Here is an 18,180-nt window from a genome sequence, read left to right on the forward strand (position 1 = left end):
CAAAGACTAAATTGAAGCACAGGGAAGATTCTAGAAATCTTGAAGTTAACAAAGCAGCTATGTGGTATACCAAAAAATATGGAGAATCTGGAGTTGCTTTGAAACTGTATGCTGTTTTATTCCAACTGCATGACTTTAGTACCATGGTCAAGAATGTGACTTGTGGAACCTGGCTACCTGTGTTTAAACCTAGCTTTTTCATAATAGCACTCTGTCTTGGTGTTTCATTGTAAAACAGACTAAAAATAGGTAAAACAGTTAACAATTTGAATTATGGAATGAGAAGTCACTGACTTTATGTGTGCATCATTTAATCAATAGTATCACTACACAAAGGTTTATTGTTACCAAAATCTCTTGCTTTAGTTTTCTTATAAAATGAGAATAACAATACTTTATTAAAAGACCACATGGGATATTTTATGTTTGAGACAGGGTAAAAATTCCAAATGTGGTAACAGCTATTACCAGCTATTTAAAGTATGTTTTATATTTTATTGTTGTTCACTTAGTCCTAGTGTTGACCAAAAATGATTTATAAAGAAGATGAAACATCCTTATTTCATTTAAATGGTTGAGAAGAACTGTTCATGCCAGGGCAGCTGGAATGGCAGATCAATGTGCCAACACATCAGTATGTCTGGCATCAAATGAACCTTAATAAACCATTCTTTTCTCATATGCTTTTTAAGGTTTAATGTATTATTATATACAATAAATTCATAAGTAAGCCTAGATTTATGATCCTTTTCTCTACCTCGCTCCTCTTCAATTTTATGTAATAAAGGTTTACTTAGATTATTAGTAATGAAAAGTAAGGATTAGTTTCTCTGTAAGAAAAAGGAAGGGAGAAAAAACTTAATAAATGCTGGCTACCAATTTATCTTAATTCTGAGATTTGCTCTTCAATGCTACCATGGACAAAAAGTGTCTTTCTGTACAGCTAAGAAAGCAGAGAAGGTACATAGCTTCACATAATACAGCCATTGAGCAGGTAAATCTTCCCTGAAACACAATTTAACCATATGATACCCACTATTATCTGTAGTCACTATACTGTACATTAGATCCAGCATACCTATTTATTCTGTATAACTGAACTTAAATATTTGACCAGACTTCTCATTCTCCACTGATTCTAGAGTCTTGGTATGTCCCTATGTCTGCATAGCTCCCAAAGGTATGCTACTTGGTTCTATTTGTCTTACTTCCATCAATGAAATAGCTATGCGATTAGAAACACTGGACGTTTATAAAGTTTTGTGAGATATACATTAATGTCCTTTTAAAGAGAATCACAGATAAGTATTAAATTTTTAATAAACTGCATTTTTGAAAGTGATTATCAGATGTTATGTCTAAACCATTTAACCTGTCATGTTTTACACTCTTGTAGTATCCATCACTCAGAGCAGAGTCCACATGGGTTAGTACTGGTGCAAAGAAAGAATAATTACTCCAGTTGCCTTCTTGAGTTCTGATGCTAGTCAAACAGTGTACTTCAAAGTACATTGTAAATATTGTTTAAAGATTAGAGAGATGACTCAGCAGTTAAGAGCACTGCATGTGTTGCAGAGATACTGAGTTCAATTCACAACATATTAGACAAATGCCTTACATCCATTTGTAATGGGATCTGATGCCTTCTCCTGCCTGATGCCCTTTTCTGTCAAGCAGACATATATGCAAATAAGGTACCCATGCTCATAAAATAAATAAATCTTAAAACCATATCATATTAATATCACCATAAATTCTTATAAATTCTATATATTATTTAAATAATATCTGCACATAACAGGCTATGTTCTGATCCTGAATATAGTTTATAAAAATCTTAAGCCAGTGTTGGTGTCAAGGATGAATTGAAGAACCTCTTCCTCATATCTTTGTGCATGAGTTTTATGCTTTTGGTTTCCCTTACACTCTGGACTCTGGGTAAGCTGTCATAAGAAATTAGTTGTATTAATTTCTTACTGGTATTCCCAACCTCTATCGCTTCCATGATCTAGTAGACAGGCTCCACACCCATTGACATACAGGCTCAGTTGACTCAGTGATCAAAACAACAAATAAGACCACACAGAATGTGGACAGAATAGCGGGTGGGAGGAGGTATCAGGAATTAGGGAGGAAGAATTGTGAGATAGGGAAGGTTTTGAAATTTCACCCTTTTAAAAATACAAACAAAATCAATTAAATTAAAAAATATGTATTTAATTTTAATGGCAAGAATATCAAGAAAAACATTCCCCTATGCAGCTGGGTAATAAACACAGCAAAAAAAAAAAAAAGCCAATCTGTCAATACACTAAAGAGTCTAATACTGTCCCATATGTGATTCTATTATATTTACAATACATATATTTACTAATTATTAAATATACTTCAAGAACTTTTTTTTTAACCAGGGCTGATATTCAACACAAACAAGTTCTCCTGTTTTCACAGAACACCTTAGTACACGGATACAAGATACTCAGTTTTCAGGTTTCCAATACATATCGTGGTTGTTCCTTTATACCATTGGAAACATGACCACTCATTTGCAGAGTGTGTAGAAGGTGCTATTTTTGTTTACCAATAGTTTCAGTCACATTTCCTGACATCATTTTAAACACTGATGCATGATGCAATATGACTAAAAAGTTAGAAAGAAAAACTAAACTATTTGGAGACTTCTACAATAATCAGGTAATGTTTTATTTTGACCTAGTGTGCTGCCCTTAGAAAAGCAAGCACATTGTACATGTATTTTGAAGAGTTTGCTGGTTAATGTGGTGAAAAATGTGAAAGGAAAATGGAGGGAAGGTTGATCACAGATTTTGTGATAAGAGCAAAATTGGAATAGATAATTTACTGTAAAAGCAAAGATTATGAAGAGACAGGATAAAGCTAAATAACAAGTCTGCTATTGTAAATATTTACTGTTTGAACGTCTAAGAGGAAATCAAGTAAGAAGCTGATTAGGCAGTGAAGATATAGACATATAATTTGAATATAAATAGGAAGTGAGGAGCTCAGAAGAACTATGTAAGTATTATTATAAATAATAAAGCTGTGAGCAATCTAATATCTAATAGAAATTTCACTAAGTAAATAATAATTCAACTACATATAATAAATAGTTATTATATAGCTATTGAAATATTATCAATGATTTGAATTTTTGACTATCTTCCTCTGGTAGAATACATAATTTGTTATTCTTTATGTTTTGTTAATTTTATGACTTTTATAGAAATGCACATTATTTTATAATAAAAAAGATTAAAAAGCAGAAATACAAATGGGACATAAAACAAGCTGATAGGTAATAATAAGAAAATTGTTTCAGAGGTGAACATTGCAAATAATATCTTGGAACAATGAAAAAGTAATATTTTAAAAATTATTTTTATTCAGATATTATTTGGCTCGTTTTTCTATATTACTGACATCTTCTCAAAATGAAAAGTGAATTATATAACCCAAATTTATGAAATTTGTTAAGTCTGCAGTAATGTAATATTATATATTTGGCATGTTATGTTGAGAGCCTACAGTTTTCTTGTATTTGTTAAGGTGTTCATTAACAACAAATAATCTCAATAACAATAATGATAATGATTAGTAACGGTATTGTTTTTATTATGGCATGTAATGATCAGGATGATGGCTGAAGCCACCTCTGAATGACAATATGGTCATTGATAATTCAACTATTGAAGTATATGCATGTATACAATTAGGTATTGAACAATTTTTATGTCTATTATCCTCTCAGTATTATATGGAAATTAGAGCAAACTCCTAGAGGAATGGATCATGCTCAGTTGCCCTGAGTATTATCATCTTACCTGTTTCAATACACGAAGACAAGGGCTGGAAGCAAGGTGCGCATTGTGCTGTTGATAGTAATTGACTTGCAGTACAAGGGACAACTATGAACCAGTGGTTGACATCTTTTATATTGATCCCTATAAAATTCTTCATCACCCACCATTAGCCTATTTTTTCTTTTTTTATTACACCAGTCAGCCTGAAAGTGTGATGATGAACTCATTGTGCCACCAAGCAACACAATATTGATTTAACCATTTGAATTTTATATCAGCAACATAGCTATAGATGTACCATTCCCATAAAACAGTAGAAACAATGTTGTTTGTTATGGGCAGAGAAAATGATTAGTATCTATAAAGAACATCTATGTATCTGTAAAATGTTCATTATAATTTTATTTTTGCTAACATTGAATTAATTTCTCTGACAGTAAACAACAAATTAACATGTTTCCAATATGTTTTTAAATGTTCCCCTTTAATTAGATTTGCTGACTTCCCCATTAATATTGTCTTTTGCTAACTGGCTCACTCTGTGAATCATATCTCTGGGCTTGTGTAAGTCAGTCTTCAGTGGACATATGGAGTCCTCATCAATAAAGAGAGAACTCCCATTGCAGCTTTTACTTAATAATATATTCTCTTTCTGTAGGACGGGTTAACCCATTCCTTCCTTTGCATTATAATACTTCACCTCCCAGGAGGCATACACCAGCAGGCTCCCTGTTGGAGAAACCAGGCAAACAACACAGAGCAGAATGGGTAACTTCAAGGCATCTGCTTATGAATCCTTAATTTGCTGACATTTTATAATGAGACTTTATAAAATTTCTGAGGAGCCTACTCATCCTTCACAGAATTTTAACCAAGAAATCCTGCTTGATGTTAATTTTCAGCTACTATCAAAAAACAAGAAAGAGGAATAAAATCTCACAAATGATCTAAAATACAATTGCGTTTAGCTGAAGAGTTCAAGCAGAGAGACTGTTTATACTGTGCTTGGCTCCACTGACTCCAACTTTATATATTTTCAGTTAAGGTAGCATTAGATGTTCCAAATAGTTATAAAAATAAACATTTTCAATAAAGCTATCAGATTATATGGTCTCTTGTAACAAAATGTAAAGTTCAGTAAACTGAAGAAGCATACAGAGATCATGCCCTGCTTGAGCAGCTGTAACAGATTGCTGACTATATTTCAATAAGTACTTGGAAGATGTTTACCAAGAAGTTTTATTTGTGAAAAAGTTTATCTTAAAAACTTATTTTTTAATAGTATTAATAACAGCTAGTCCAAACAAGTGCTTACTTCTTTTCCAGCACATCACACATAAGGACACAATTTACTGTCACAATAAAACGATGAGGTAGGAAGTGCCACACTGCTCCATTTACAAAGGAGAAATGCGAAGTAGAGAGCAGTTATGTAGCACATCCGAGGTCATGGAGTAGACAGAAGTCAAGGCTGGGGTGAGTAGGTGGCCTTGGGGACTTAGGACCTAATCACTGAATATTCATGATTCTCATTAGGTCTAGCTGCCTGCTGTACTACTAGCTGCTTTCCATTGCAGGTTAAAAGCACATAGGAAGACTGGTTATGTATGAAGAAAGGGAGTTCGGCAAATCCAATACTGCCTTAAATCACTGCCTTCAAGATGAAAAGAAAGGCTGGAATCTGTTCACGATCTGACAGAAAGTGCTGGTTCTTATTGTTACAGAGCCTGGTCCTGATGGGTGAGCCTCACCTTAGGCGAACAAGATGCAATATTTGGAAAGTTTGTATTAAACTCACTGTCTTCCAAACTTGGGATAATTGTTTTTAGAGTTTGTGATATTTTCCAGGAAGCATGAGTTTCTCTGAAAATAAGTATTTTGATAATGTTAACCTCACTTCATGATTTTATAAAAAAAAGTTAGCTTGCAACCAAAGTATTTTTATATTAAAGTGAAACCAAGAAAGTACCCTTCAAACTTATTTTCTTTGTTTTTAACACTATTTTAATTCTTTGAGTATTTTGTAGAACATATTTTGAACAAATCCACACTATAAACTCTTCCCCAAGCTCCTCCCAAAACTCCCTGTCCCCCTCCCATCACTTTCCATCCAACTTTGAGGTTTCCTTTTTAGTTCTTCTATCATTGAGTCCAGTTTGCATTTCCTAGCTAGCCTCTCTTGGCTTGTGGATGACCTACCAGAGGTCATATCATTAAAGAAAACTGACTCCCCATCTCAGACCATATCGAGTGCAAATGGTTGCACTGACATTCGTATGATTCTTGCCCACTTTCCCTCTCTATGTAGCAATTTTTCTAGCTGGAACTCACTCAGGTCTTGTGCATACTGTTACTATCACTGTGAGTTCACATGTGAAATGGCCCTTGGTGTCATGGAAACATTCTTTATTAGATGTTATTGACCACCTCTTACTGTTATAATCCTTTCATCCCTTCTTTTATGAAGTTCCTGTTACCTGAAAGAAGGGAACAAGGGAACACACACACACACACACACAGATGCACGCACATACACATACACAGATATATATATGTATATATACATTTTCATATAAATATATACATAAATTATACATATGAATACATACATTTGAATATTTTATATAATTAATATATATGATATATATAATTGTGTGCATGCATATGTACATATACATCATATACATATACACATATACATATACATCATATACACATACGTATATATGATTTATAGTTTTGTTAGCTGGTTCTTTGTGAATTTCATATCATGTACCCCAATCCCACTCATCTTCCCCTCCCCACCTCCCATCCTCCACTGTTGAAACCTCTTCACAGAACAGAGAAAAAAATATCTCACTGTGGAACGCGTAGTGTGTCACACGTTTTACAGTATACCTATCTGTCCATACTTCTTTGCTTGCAAATGTTCATTGCAGTGATTCCTTGGTTTGGCTCTGCTACTCTACCAATACTAGAACCTCATTGGGATATCCTGTTGTTACCCTGTGTCATGGAGATCCTGTACTTTTGGGTCTGTAGGACTGGCCCCTTTATGCATTCCAGCAGTTCATCAATGGTGTAGATGTTGGGGTAGGCCAATTAAAAATCCTGGATCTGAGCCTAAGAGGTATCTGAGCTGGTCAGCACACTGGCTTTTCCACTCTCATGCCCTTGTGGTTGGTTGGCTCACCAGCAATCCCTGTAACCAGGTCCAACTTTTCCACGCTTCTCAGGCAAGGTGTAGGGCCTGCTTTCCTGAGTGTTGTAGCCAGTTAGAGATATGGCCAGTTCTCCCATTCTCACCATCAGGGCCAGCCCTCACATCTGCCACAGATGGGCAAGGGTCGAGGGAGGGGAGAAGAGCATCCTTGCCTTGTCCACACCAACACAAAGCAAACAAGAGGCAGGGCTGATTCTCCCTTTAGGACTGGCTCATCTGCCGCCCCACATCAATTGCCATATCTGCTGTTCTGCCCAGGTGAGGGACAGAGCCAGCTCTTCTGCTCTCGTGATCTCGTGAAGGCCAACTCTTCTACCTGCCATGGGTAATGAGGGCAAAGGGAGAAGAGAGCATTTCTCCCTCACTCTCCCTCACCAATGTCACTGCATAGCAAGCAAGATACAGGGCCCGCTTTCCCACACTCACGCCCCCAGGTCTGAATCACCTGCAACTCCTACATCCAGGGCCAGCTCTGCTGTGCTATTTAGGTGAGGTGCAGGGCCTGTTCTCCCAAGCACTATAGCTGATGAGGGGTAGCTCTCATGTCCCTAGGGCCAGGTAGTGAGGGGTAATGGTGGAGGAAGGTATCTCTTCTTCATCCATGCCACTACATGTGAGACAAGTGGTAGGGCCAGCTCTCCCATGCTTGTAACCTCAGGGCTATCTCACCTACAACTCATGTGAGGATCCTTGCTCTGAAGTACTGTAGCTGGCCAGGGTCAGTATCAATTCTCTTTCTTTCATACCTTCAGGGCCAATTTTTCACAGCCCTCAGACATCAACATGTCCTTGGGTAGCAGTCTAGATCAGGGATGTTCACCTGGCCTTTGGCGGTAACAGACCCCTATGCTACAGGGATACAGACTCAGACATGGCCTGCACATGGGCCAGGACCTCCCATGGTCCCAGGTGGCACACCAGCTACCAATATCAGGCTGTTCTTCACTAGCCTTAATAGCTCTCCAGGTCTTCTCTTCATTGTGCCTATATCTTTCTTGTTTCTCTTTTGCTTCTATTTCTCCACCATTTATTTGCTTTTCTTAGTGGTTCCTGGGGTCTCTGAATGTCTGGGTGTCATCTCAGGTGTGGTCTTAGGAGTGCTGTGCCCTACTCCTACATTATGATGGTAGGGAAGGGTCATCTCAGGCTAGCTCTCTGTCCTGACTATGACTACTATGATTACTATGTTAACTATTTCTTCTTGTTTTTTCCCCATCTTCCTCCTCCTCTTCCTCTTCCTCTTCCTCTACCTCCTCCTCTTCTTCCTCCTCTTCTTCCTCCTCTACCTCCTCCTCTTCTTCCTCCTCTTTCTTCTCCTTTCTTTCCTCCTTCGCCGTTGTAGTGTCCTTTCTGTGATCTTTGCATAACCATGACTTTTCGTTTTTTTAAGTTCAAACACTATCTTTGCGATCTCCCCAGGGAGGCCCTCTCAAGGTTTCTATCTCATGAAGTGCTCTTTCCTAGTCACTGCCTACCTACCACATGATCCTGCTGTATTTTCTCTAAAGCTCTTGACTGCCTCTGGAATTAATTCTATTTATTTATTAATATACTTATATAAATTCATTGAGAATAGGAACTCAACTGTATTTTCATTATTGGATTTTGTATCTAATAACTATATGGGATACATTTTAGAATGGAATAGTCTCTGGATGAGTAAGTCAATGAAAGAGAAAAGACAACTTGGGTAAATGTCAGAAGTATACCTAGTAAGTAACTATTCTGTAAACTGGGTGGTAAATAGGGGGTACAGATGGGCTCTAGAGTAATGGAATGGTATATACTTGAACAACCAGTCAAACAGATGAGCACCAAAGTCAAAATTCTGAGTTATTCTTAGTTGTTTCTATATATGAGTTCCCTAACTAGAGAGTTTATTGAGCTAATGTTTTATTGTCAACCCGAATATGTTAAAGTCTACTACATGGTGACAGTCAAATAGGCACTAGGATATGGATGTGCCTTTAGGATTATGTAAACTTAGGTTTTTACAATACGATGAATATCTCTCCCAGCTGTTCTAGTTTCCTAATTTTCATAATGACATTCACTTTATTCATTAGGAAATTAAGCCATGGCACGGTGATAATTTCCTCTTGTATCCCCCTTTTTTGTTTGTTTGTTTCAATTTAGTGCTAAAGGTTCATTTGTCTACCCTCAAGAGATTGATCAGGATGATGAACAAATGTAGTTCACACTCCTGTGTATGAGCAAAGCTGTGGTGGCATATAGGAGGAATGATAACCTGTAATGTTTTCATCATTCACAGGTGATGTTTGCTTGAGTATAGATCGCAAATTCTTCTTCCTGATCCTTTATTCTCCAAACAGTAAATATCAGCTTAGAGAGGCAGAATGAACATTGAGTTGCACATTCAACAACATCATTTCTAAATCTGGCTCTACCATTTACAAGCAGACGACCAGAGGAAGCCAACAAATCATTCTAGGAATGTGTTCCTCTTCCATTGTGTGACTGCAGATTAGATTAGATTATGACCCTTCCAACTCTGAAAGTTTGGAGCTCAGAGTCATAAACCACGCAAGCATCACTGTTTCTAAATTTTCATTTTTTTTTTGAGACAAAGTCTCACATTGTGGCCCAGGCTGGTTTCAAACTCATGGCAAGCCTCTCGCCTTAGCCTCCTAGGTACTTGTATTACACAGCTGTTATCTTATGCAGCTGACAACCAGATTTCTTCATCACAGTGAAACTACTCTATATGGTCTTGGTGGCTTTCTAGCAAGACTTTTTCATCCAAGACTGCTTTATTTAGCTTCTTGTGTTGTAAATTGGTGGTAAAACACCAATTTCTAAATCTAATATGAAAGAGACAAACTAAGTCATGGTAGCATTATTCTAGCCAAAATTGCTTAAAAATCATTAATATCTACCCATATCAGAGAGAGTATAAATTAGAGAACTAGAGCAATACTCCTTACATCAGACTGAAAAGTATATGAGGCATCTGTAATCATATGTTTCCAGCTTGCTGTGCCTGGAGATGTTGTTGAGGGAATTCTCCTTTTATAGAAATGCTTCCCTGCTTGCTAAACTCTCACTACTAGAGACTGAATCCTTGATTTGTTACTTTAGATAAATGTAACAAGTCTTCACATATAATGTATAACTCAAAGGTAGTATCATATACATGTAATCTTCTAAAAATAAACATATTTGTAATTTATTATTATATTAAAAACCTTATAGTGTCTTGAAGAAATAAAAAAAATCATTTATTCCAAATGAAGACTTACAGGTGTTGACTGACAGGGCCAGGACTATAAGCCAAAAAACCATCTCTGTGAGAGAAAAGGCACGGATGTGAGAAGGAGACCTTTAAGGGCAGGTTAATTAGAATTCTTACTCTGATTCTTGTTGTAAGACATGAGGCATTTTCTTAATTTCTTTTAGTTTTTTTTGTTGTTATTTGTAAACATCAAGGCTATCACATAGAAATCATATAGCATAGATATATATATGTATATAAATATAGTTTTAGCTTACATTTCTCTTTAAATCTTTACAAGCTATCTACCTACTGCAAATGTCTGATTTTTTTATTTCTAATCAATATTTATACATTTTCAAGTTTAGAATCAAGGTCACCTCTTATTGAAAATTTCATTTGATGTTATAGCTATTGCTATGGCATCTATACAAACCTCAAAAATCACTTATAAATGTTTCCTGAATACCTCCTGTGGTATTAGGGATCTCTGATAATACTCCAAAATGTAGTAGTGATAGAATTTTGCTCAGCTCTGGACTTCAATTCAGGACTGAAGAAATGGCTTGGCAGTTAACACTTGGTTCTGAGCTTAGTTCTCAGCATCGATATCATGTAGATTTACTGCCTTCTATAACTCTAGCTATAGGGGAGTCTACATTCTCTGCTCACCTCAACAGACACTACACACAAGTGGCAAGCACACACACATACACAAACATACACATGTAAAAATTAAATGAATCTTAAAAATTTTTATTCAAAGGATCTTTTTCATTTAAAAGGGATAGGAACTGACACAAAATTCCCAAATTTTTCATTTCTAGACAAGGGCATAATGACTGCTATTAATTATGATAATTATTTTACAAAAGAAGGGGATTTTAATGCCAGAGTATATAACCTCAAGGTTATGAAACAACTAATAAAGTTGCTTTTATGAAAAAACATCTTCTGGAGCAGGGGTAATAGGCATTGCTTTACATAATTTTTTAATTCAATTAAAAAGTTTTAGATTTGTAGTGCCCATGGTCTAGTAGGAAATATTGAATTAATATAATGAATGAAATACTGAATCTGTGTTTTAGCAATTATTTCTGGTCCATAGAAAACTTACAGCAGGGGGAATACGAGGCAGGACACAGCAATGCTGACACAGTGGCAAGAGGAAGTGTGCATATGTATGAGCTGATAGAATTTTCTTCACAATTTTTGCTGGTACCACCCATTCAGAAGATTTTGTGTACTTATAAGCAAGATTATCTTGCATGGAAACATAAAAGGAGTCAAGACAAGAAGTAAGACAATGAGGCATACATACTGTGGGACGACTATGCTTCAGAGAGATTATCTGTCTGGAAGAACATTCTGTATGCCTTTAATGTTGTTAGAAATTACAGTAAGTACAGATACTCTATGTAGACACCTACGATGGATTTATTACATGTCACACATGGTTCCAGGTTGCTTGTGTTATTTTCTTATTTAATCACTACAACTCCCTGAGATAGACTCAACTCCTCTTCACTTGCAGACACTAGGAAGCTGAAGTATGCAGTCCTTAAGGGATTAACCGTGGCCACAGATTGTCAGAGCTAGAGATAGGTCTCACATGACTGGCCAGCTTTATAGCTCAGCTGAACTCACAGATCCTTTTCTGCCATGCATTTCTCTGATGAGAAGAATTTACTTAATTTGATTTTCATTTTTATACTAGAGAGAAAATCTAAGTGCTTCTTTCTAGTTAGGTTTGTAAAACTGTCTCTTTTTTCCTACTTAAAAGCTATGCAACCATAAACTGACTTTGAGTGAAGTTTAATTTTTCCATCTCTAAATAGTGATAGAAATCCTTCTCTCTGTTTTTAAAAGGATTAAACAAGTAGGGTATGTTAAACAGCTAGCAAGTGGCCAGGATTATAAAGAGGCTTTAACAAATGTTAATTTATTATGGGTCCTAGTAAGATAAAATGACATTTTAAATTAAATATTCAAATAAATCAGCTTCAATATTAGTGGCAGGTTGAGAGCAAACAGATTATTTCTCTGGAGCATAAAGGTGTCTATATTTACAAATACTTCATGGAGCCCTGAGGATTATCTTTGCCATAATCCTCATTTTAATTAAGAGCACAGAGCTAAGATATCTCAGCATAGGAAGGAGTCTGCATAGATGCACATTTTCAGCTTCCAAACTCTTTGTTCCCTGACTAAAGATAAAAGAAACTACTTCAGCAACCTGGTATTGTGAGATAAATAGGAAATGCTTAATCATTTAAAAACACATATGAAAGAACAGAAGGGACAAAGAAGAAGTACATGGCAGCATAAAATCTCCTTTATATTGTCAAAACTGACAAATAACTTCAATTAAATAGACAAGATATAAAACCCAAACAATCCATCTCTATCTGTTATGAGTAGAAATATGTAGGAGATTACACACACACACACACACACACACACGTATATATACACATACATTCTCCTATGCACACACACACATACTTAATCTCTCTCTCTGGATGGGGTTTCTCTGTGTAGTCCTGGCTGTCCTGAAACTCACTCTGTAGATCAGGCTGACCTCTAAATCAGAGATCCTCCTGCCTCTGCCTCAAAATGCTGGGATAAAACGAGTCACCACTAATTGGCTCTTTAATCACATTTTTCGTTAAAAAAAAAGTCAAGGTCAGCCTCCAACTGTATCTAAGCGCACATTTATATATGTTTGAAAATTTTATAATAGGCTGTTATACTGGTCATCTTCAAGTATGTCAGTCTAGAATGAGAATTTGAGGGCGGTCTTATTTTTAATTCTTTGAGTATTTTATTTTATTTATTTTTTTATAATTTATTTTTTCTCAAATCGTAGTTCATTCACACAGGGGTTATAAACACAGAAAGGCAGGATGTGGGGAAGGGAATGACACTGGAGTGTGTGTGTTCAGGGGGAATACAGATATCTTCACAACCGGGTATCGGCTGGGTGAAGGTTCAAGGGACAAGTCACTATGACTCTGCCTGTGACTCGCTTGTCCTTATCTAAGTTGGTATTGTCTGCCAAGGATACCTATTTATAAGGTCTATGACTACTCAGGCTTGTAAATTTCCACAAAAGATGCCTGTTTACATTAGCTTATAGCCATCTGTTTCAATGTTTTTCCACTGAGACATAGGACTTGGTGTTAGCATACATGTATGACAGGCCTATTGCTGATTTTAGGCCTATGGCTGATTTTAGGCCTTCAGTGTGTAAGCAGGGCTGCTCCTGATATCTCCTCCCTTCTCTAAGTATAGAAGGGCTGTGGCAATTCTAAACTTGCGAAGGTGGGGATAGAGGCCTGACCTCCAGTATTTGAAGGGGACCTTGTAATGGCTCCAATCCCCCTGTCGTTGTCCAGTGAGGCATGAGGGCCATACCCATCCCAATGTCTTTTTTCCTGGAGAGGGGATACTTTTGACATCAACCCCTATGCAGTCAGGCTTGTCCCTCAGGGAACCCAGATAGATATTTTTATCTTTTATTTATATTCCCTTGCAGTGCTTAGCCTTGCAGCCTAAGCAAGAATTCAGATCACCTGACAGAGGGGGTTCTGGGTGGCCCCTCTCTGCTTGGTCTAGTGGCAGAAGTCCCTCCTTTTAGGTTGGGTGGAGATGGGTTTTGGAAACACCCTGTATAAAGTAACAACCTCATCTTGAGTCTCATGGTCCTCCATAGCTAACTTATGAAAATGTATCTGAGTGGGTTTTGCTACAAAATTATTTATCTGTTGTATCACAGAGTTAGTCTGCCTATTTGAGGGCCAGGGACCAGCAGAAAAAAGCAAAAAGAACCCAAATAATGGTCCCAAGACGGGAGGAAATAGGGTTGACAACCTTGGAGAGGCTGAAAACCAATTCTTGTACCGGCATTCATCTGTCTCTTTCTCTCTCTGATTTTTCTTAGGGCCTTCACTGACCTATTTCATGCTCTCTTTAACCCTCCTTGTCTTGTCTATGTAAAGGCAACCTTCTTCTTTAAGGGCTGTACACAGTCAAGAGCTGTACACAGCCTTTTCTATTGTACTAGAGTAAATCAAGTCCCATAAGGATGTTTGCGATTTTAGGAGGTCTCTTCAGACAGTGAAACAAGGCATTTCTTCAGATTAGTGATGTCAATCTCTAGCTGTTTGATGTTCTTGTCAGTGGCCCTTCAAAGGTCTGAGTAGTATAAGTTTACACATATATTTACAAGTATTATAAGATTTTTACTTAAAGTAAAACTACAGTGAGCTTGAACTTTAGTTTATCTGCTAAACAACAGCTGACAGTATACAAATGGGACTCTTTTCCTAGAAATTCTCATCAACCCAATTAATCCAGAAACATATCTGACCTGGTGTAGTCATCTTCAACCAGCATGTGCTTTGGAATTGGTGAGTACCTTCCTGGAGAGATGGGTGGCAGGGAAGTTTTGTATTCTAACGTGCCATTGTTACCAGACAGCAGATGATTTTCCATCGGTGGAGAATAAGCTAAGGAATTGAGGAAAGCAAAAGAAATGGAATCAAACCTTTTATGCAGGTGATTTGATGCATTACATTTCAGATGATGAGGTAAAAACACAAAGGCTTTGCTTCATGTGAATTTTTTTTCTTGTTCTCCAATAAGGGCGAGTTGCTGTCCTTTTGCATTTCCCACATATAAGTGCTTGGTGACTTTACACTCGGAAAGATGTAATAACAGTTATATTTGTAACACCAATTAGCATAATTATGTGATAAGAAGAACTGAAGGAGAGACTTGACTGATACACATTTTCAGAACGATGATTAATTTTCTATTGAAACAAAAATGTTATCTTCTAATTGTAGGTCTCATATTCACTTTACGTAATTAATATCAAATTATCAAAAGCAAGAGGCTCACAAGGGATAAATTCTCCTATAAAAAGTTTGCCACAAATATGCTGTATTTAATCACAGGAAGTGTGCAATCTCAAGTATTTTTCTTCCCTAATCCACCTTCTCACTGATGCCTCTTCACAGATAGGTTCCCTGGCTGGTGCTCTCCTCTGCTATTTTCTCACATCTGTTTTGTATGCTAAGGTGAACTCCTGAAATCCAACTTTGCACTTGTTTTTTTTGGCTTAAACATGTTTCACTGTCTCTACTGTTTGGGACGTAATATACATCCTCTTCTTTATCAATTCAATAAACCCATTCCTTATCCATGTTTATAATCCTCAAACAGAGCCTGTGGTTTTGGCATCTGAACCACTGCTTTACTAAATGAGGTATCTACAATTCATTTCTCTGACCCCATCTCAAACGTAAAATTCAGAAGGCATGAAATTTCTCCATTCTTTCAAAGACAGACTGGAAATCTTCCTTTTCTGAATCTCTAAAGGGCATTTAGTTTTATTTACCTGACAGTATGTGTTGCCTCTTATTCCTGCTACATTGTGTTACTATTAACACATCTCAGAAGCTAGCCCGCCAGCTGTGCTGCTGAAGGCAGGCCTTGTATTTCTTCGGCGTCTCACATCTTACTTTACAATGTACAGTGTACATGTTAAATTACTTTAATCAACTAGAAAGTTTTATGTTCTGTCTTTTAAAAAAAGATCTCTACCACTGCATTTACTTGGTCTTACAAAGTGGCTCACAGATCCTCAAATCTGACTCCTCTAAATTTACCAGCTTCAAAAGTCTCTGAAAGTCAAAACTCATTCCTATCCTAAAGTAAGGCTTATCTCAGCTTAGGATCTTCTTTAGGGGAAAAAATGGCCATTTGGAGGACGAGACATTTGAGACCATTATTTCAAAAAGTAAGAGCTAAGGCCATGGGCCTTTAGCTAAGGTTATTCAGCTTTTAAATTTTCCTCAAGAGAAACATCTAATCTAAGAAAGATTCAACAACTTGCTTAAGGTGATAGTATTAATTAACAGTCAGCCCTGAAGGCATCCCGAGTGCACCCGCTCACAACTGAACTCTCAACATTTCCAATCCAGCAAGCCAACTTATGTCAACAAAAAATCCATTAGACTTACATAAAAAGTAAATTCTTTCTAAATTTAGTTCCAGAAGATAGAAGAGCAGGCACGAGGCCTAATTAGCAGTGGATTTGGTGCAGTCCCCAGAATTGTGATTCATGTTGTTGCCCTAGGAGTCCTGTGTCACCCACTGCTACGGATACAATGACTGGTTATTTTCTTGATTCTATAGAGTATAAAATATGCAGTTAGAGATATAAGTTATGATGATGTCTGAAAGTGGAGATTTCATCATGCCGAGGGCCAATACTCTCCTGTAGGAGGAAGGATGCAACTATCTATGACTCATTTTGCTAGCATCTGTTTTTCACCCTGGTGCTACATAGATCTAAAGTAGAACAAGGGATACTGTGGCATGGGACAACTCATGTTCCATGGGATTGAGCAATTATCATCTGGAGTGTTGTAACAACACTATTGTAGTCAGTGTGTTTAAAAAGTATCACTCTGTCTTTCCGTTAATGGTGGACCTGCCAACACATCAAGATGTCCCACCTTCAAAACATGAGCTTAAGTCCTGTAAAACAACATGGAAATGGTGAATAGAATACTTTCCCTGAAGTATTTCCAGAAGTGTAACAAGAGTAAAATTGTAGGCAGAGGTGCAGATGGCTTTGTGGAGTTCCATTTTGTATAGCAGGCAGGCTATCAGAGGATGGCTCCAAGCACAGTACTTACAGTGAGTAATATCCGGTGGCCCATAAGGATCAGTCATATAAATGGTGGTGGGTTTGCCAACTTTTAGATAAACAACATCAGATGTGTTCTTCAATATCGCTACAGCCTCTTCGTGTGTAACTTCTTCTAAACTATAGTTATTTACCTGAAAGGGGAGAAAGATCAATATGAATGTTAAACCTATGAAGTGAAAGAGAACCACTCAGGCAGACAGTATGATATTTGGAAGTATGACCTTATTAAAAATTGGTTACAATGATTAGCTTGGTATATTCAGCATTCTTGATAGAACATACAGTTTAAGTTTTAACCAAAGCAGGATAGGTATAGTCATGAACGCTACGAAACAAGTTAGCTTTGTTCATTTCTCTGACGCAGTGACATGAAATGGCATACAGAATAATAGTTCTAGAAAAAAGTAAATAATCTTTTCAGTATTTGCTATAGTTTTTATGATGAAAATAAAATATATATCAGGCTGGGTATGCAGCTAAGTGATGTAATTAATAATTACTGAGAATATATGAGGGCCTTGGATCAGTTCTCAGCACTAAAAAATACAAACACAAAAAACAATACTTCCAAAAAAGAATGTACAGAAAGCACTGTACAATAATTGAAATAAACTTAAAAAATAAAAATAATCCACAAGCTTTCTACTTTAATATATTTAAGTAAGTGTTACCATGTTGGACACATTATTTTGTATTCTTGAATAAATATCTGGAGTGACTGTCTGTAACATTAACATAATACAGCATTGTGGCTTTTGTTTTTTACTGCTTTAATAAAGAATCTCTTGCTAGACCCTGTTTATCATTGCTAGACAAATGATAAGTGGGATGAGAAAAAATTAGGGAAACTATACCCTTCACAATATAATATAAAATATCTTGATGTTACTCTAACCAAACAAGTGAAAGACCTAAATGACAAAAACTTCAAATTTCTGAAGAAAGAAATTTAAGAAGATATCAGAAGATGGAAAGATCTCCCATGCTCATGGATTGGTAGAATTAACATAGTAAATTTTTGCTCTTAATATGCTGGTACTATAAATAATACCCATAGATGCAGAGGTGGTTCAATATACAAAAAAATCCATCAACATAATCTATCATATAAGCAAACTGAAAGAAAAGAAAATATACAATCATCTCATTAGATGTTGAAAAATCCTTTGACAAAAATTCAACA

At 36.5% G+C, this 18,180-nt stretch overlaps 1 protein-coding gene across 4 annotated transcripts in view; it reads right to left on the reverse strand.

The window, feature by feature from the left end:
• Dlg2 (discs large MAGUK scaffold protein 2) overlaps positions 1 to 18,180 on the reverse strand; it is a 1,293,772-nt gene that overhangs the window by 428,924 nt on the left and 846,668 nt on the right. For all 4 annotated transcript variants that reach the window (XM_028770581.1, XM_028770580.1, XM_028770579.1 and 1 more), the window contains 2 exons: positions 16,984 to 17,128; positions 14,646 to 14,784 (listed from right to left, as the gene is read on the reverse strand). In XM_028770581.1, coding sequence (XP_028626414.1) covers positions 14,646 to 14,784; positions 16,984 to 17,128 — 284 coding nt within the window. The remainder of the gene's footprint in view (positions 1 to 14,645; positions 14,785 to 16,983; positions 17,129 to 18,180) is intronic.

The sequence above is a fragment of the Grammomys surdaster genome, unplaced genomic scaffold, assembly GCF_004785775.1.
Source record: "Grammomys surdaster isolate TR1022 unplaced genomic scaffold, NIH_TR_1.0 203, whole genome shotgun sequence".
NCBI lineage: Eukaryota > Metazoa > Chordata > Mammalia > Rodentia > Muridae > Grammomys > Grammomys surdaster.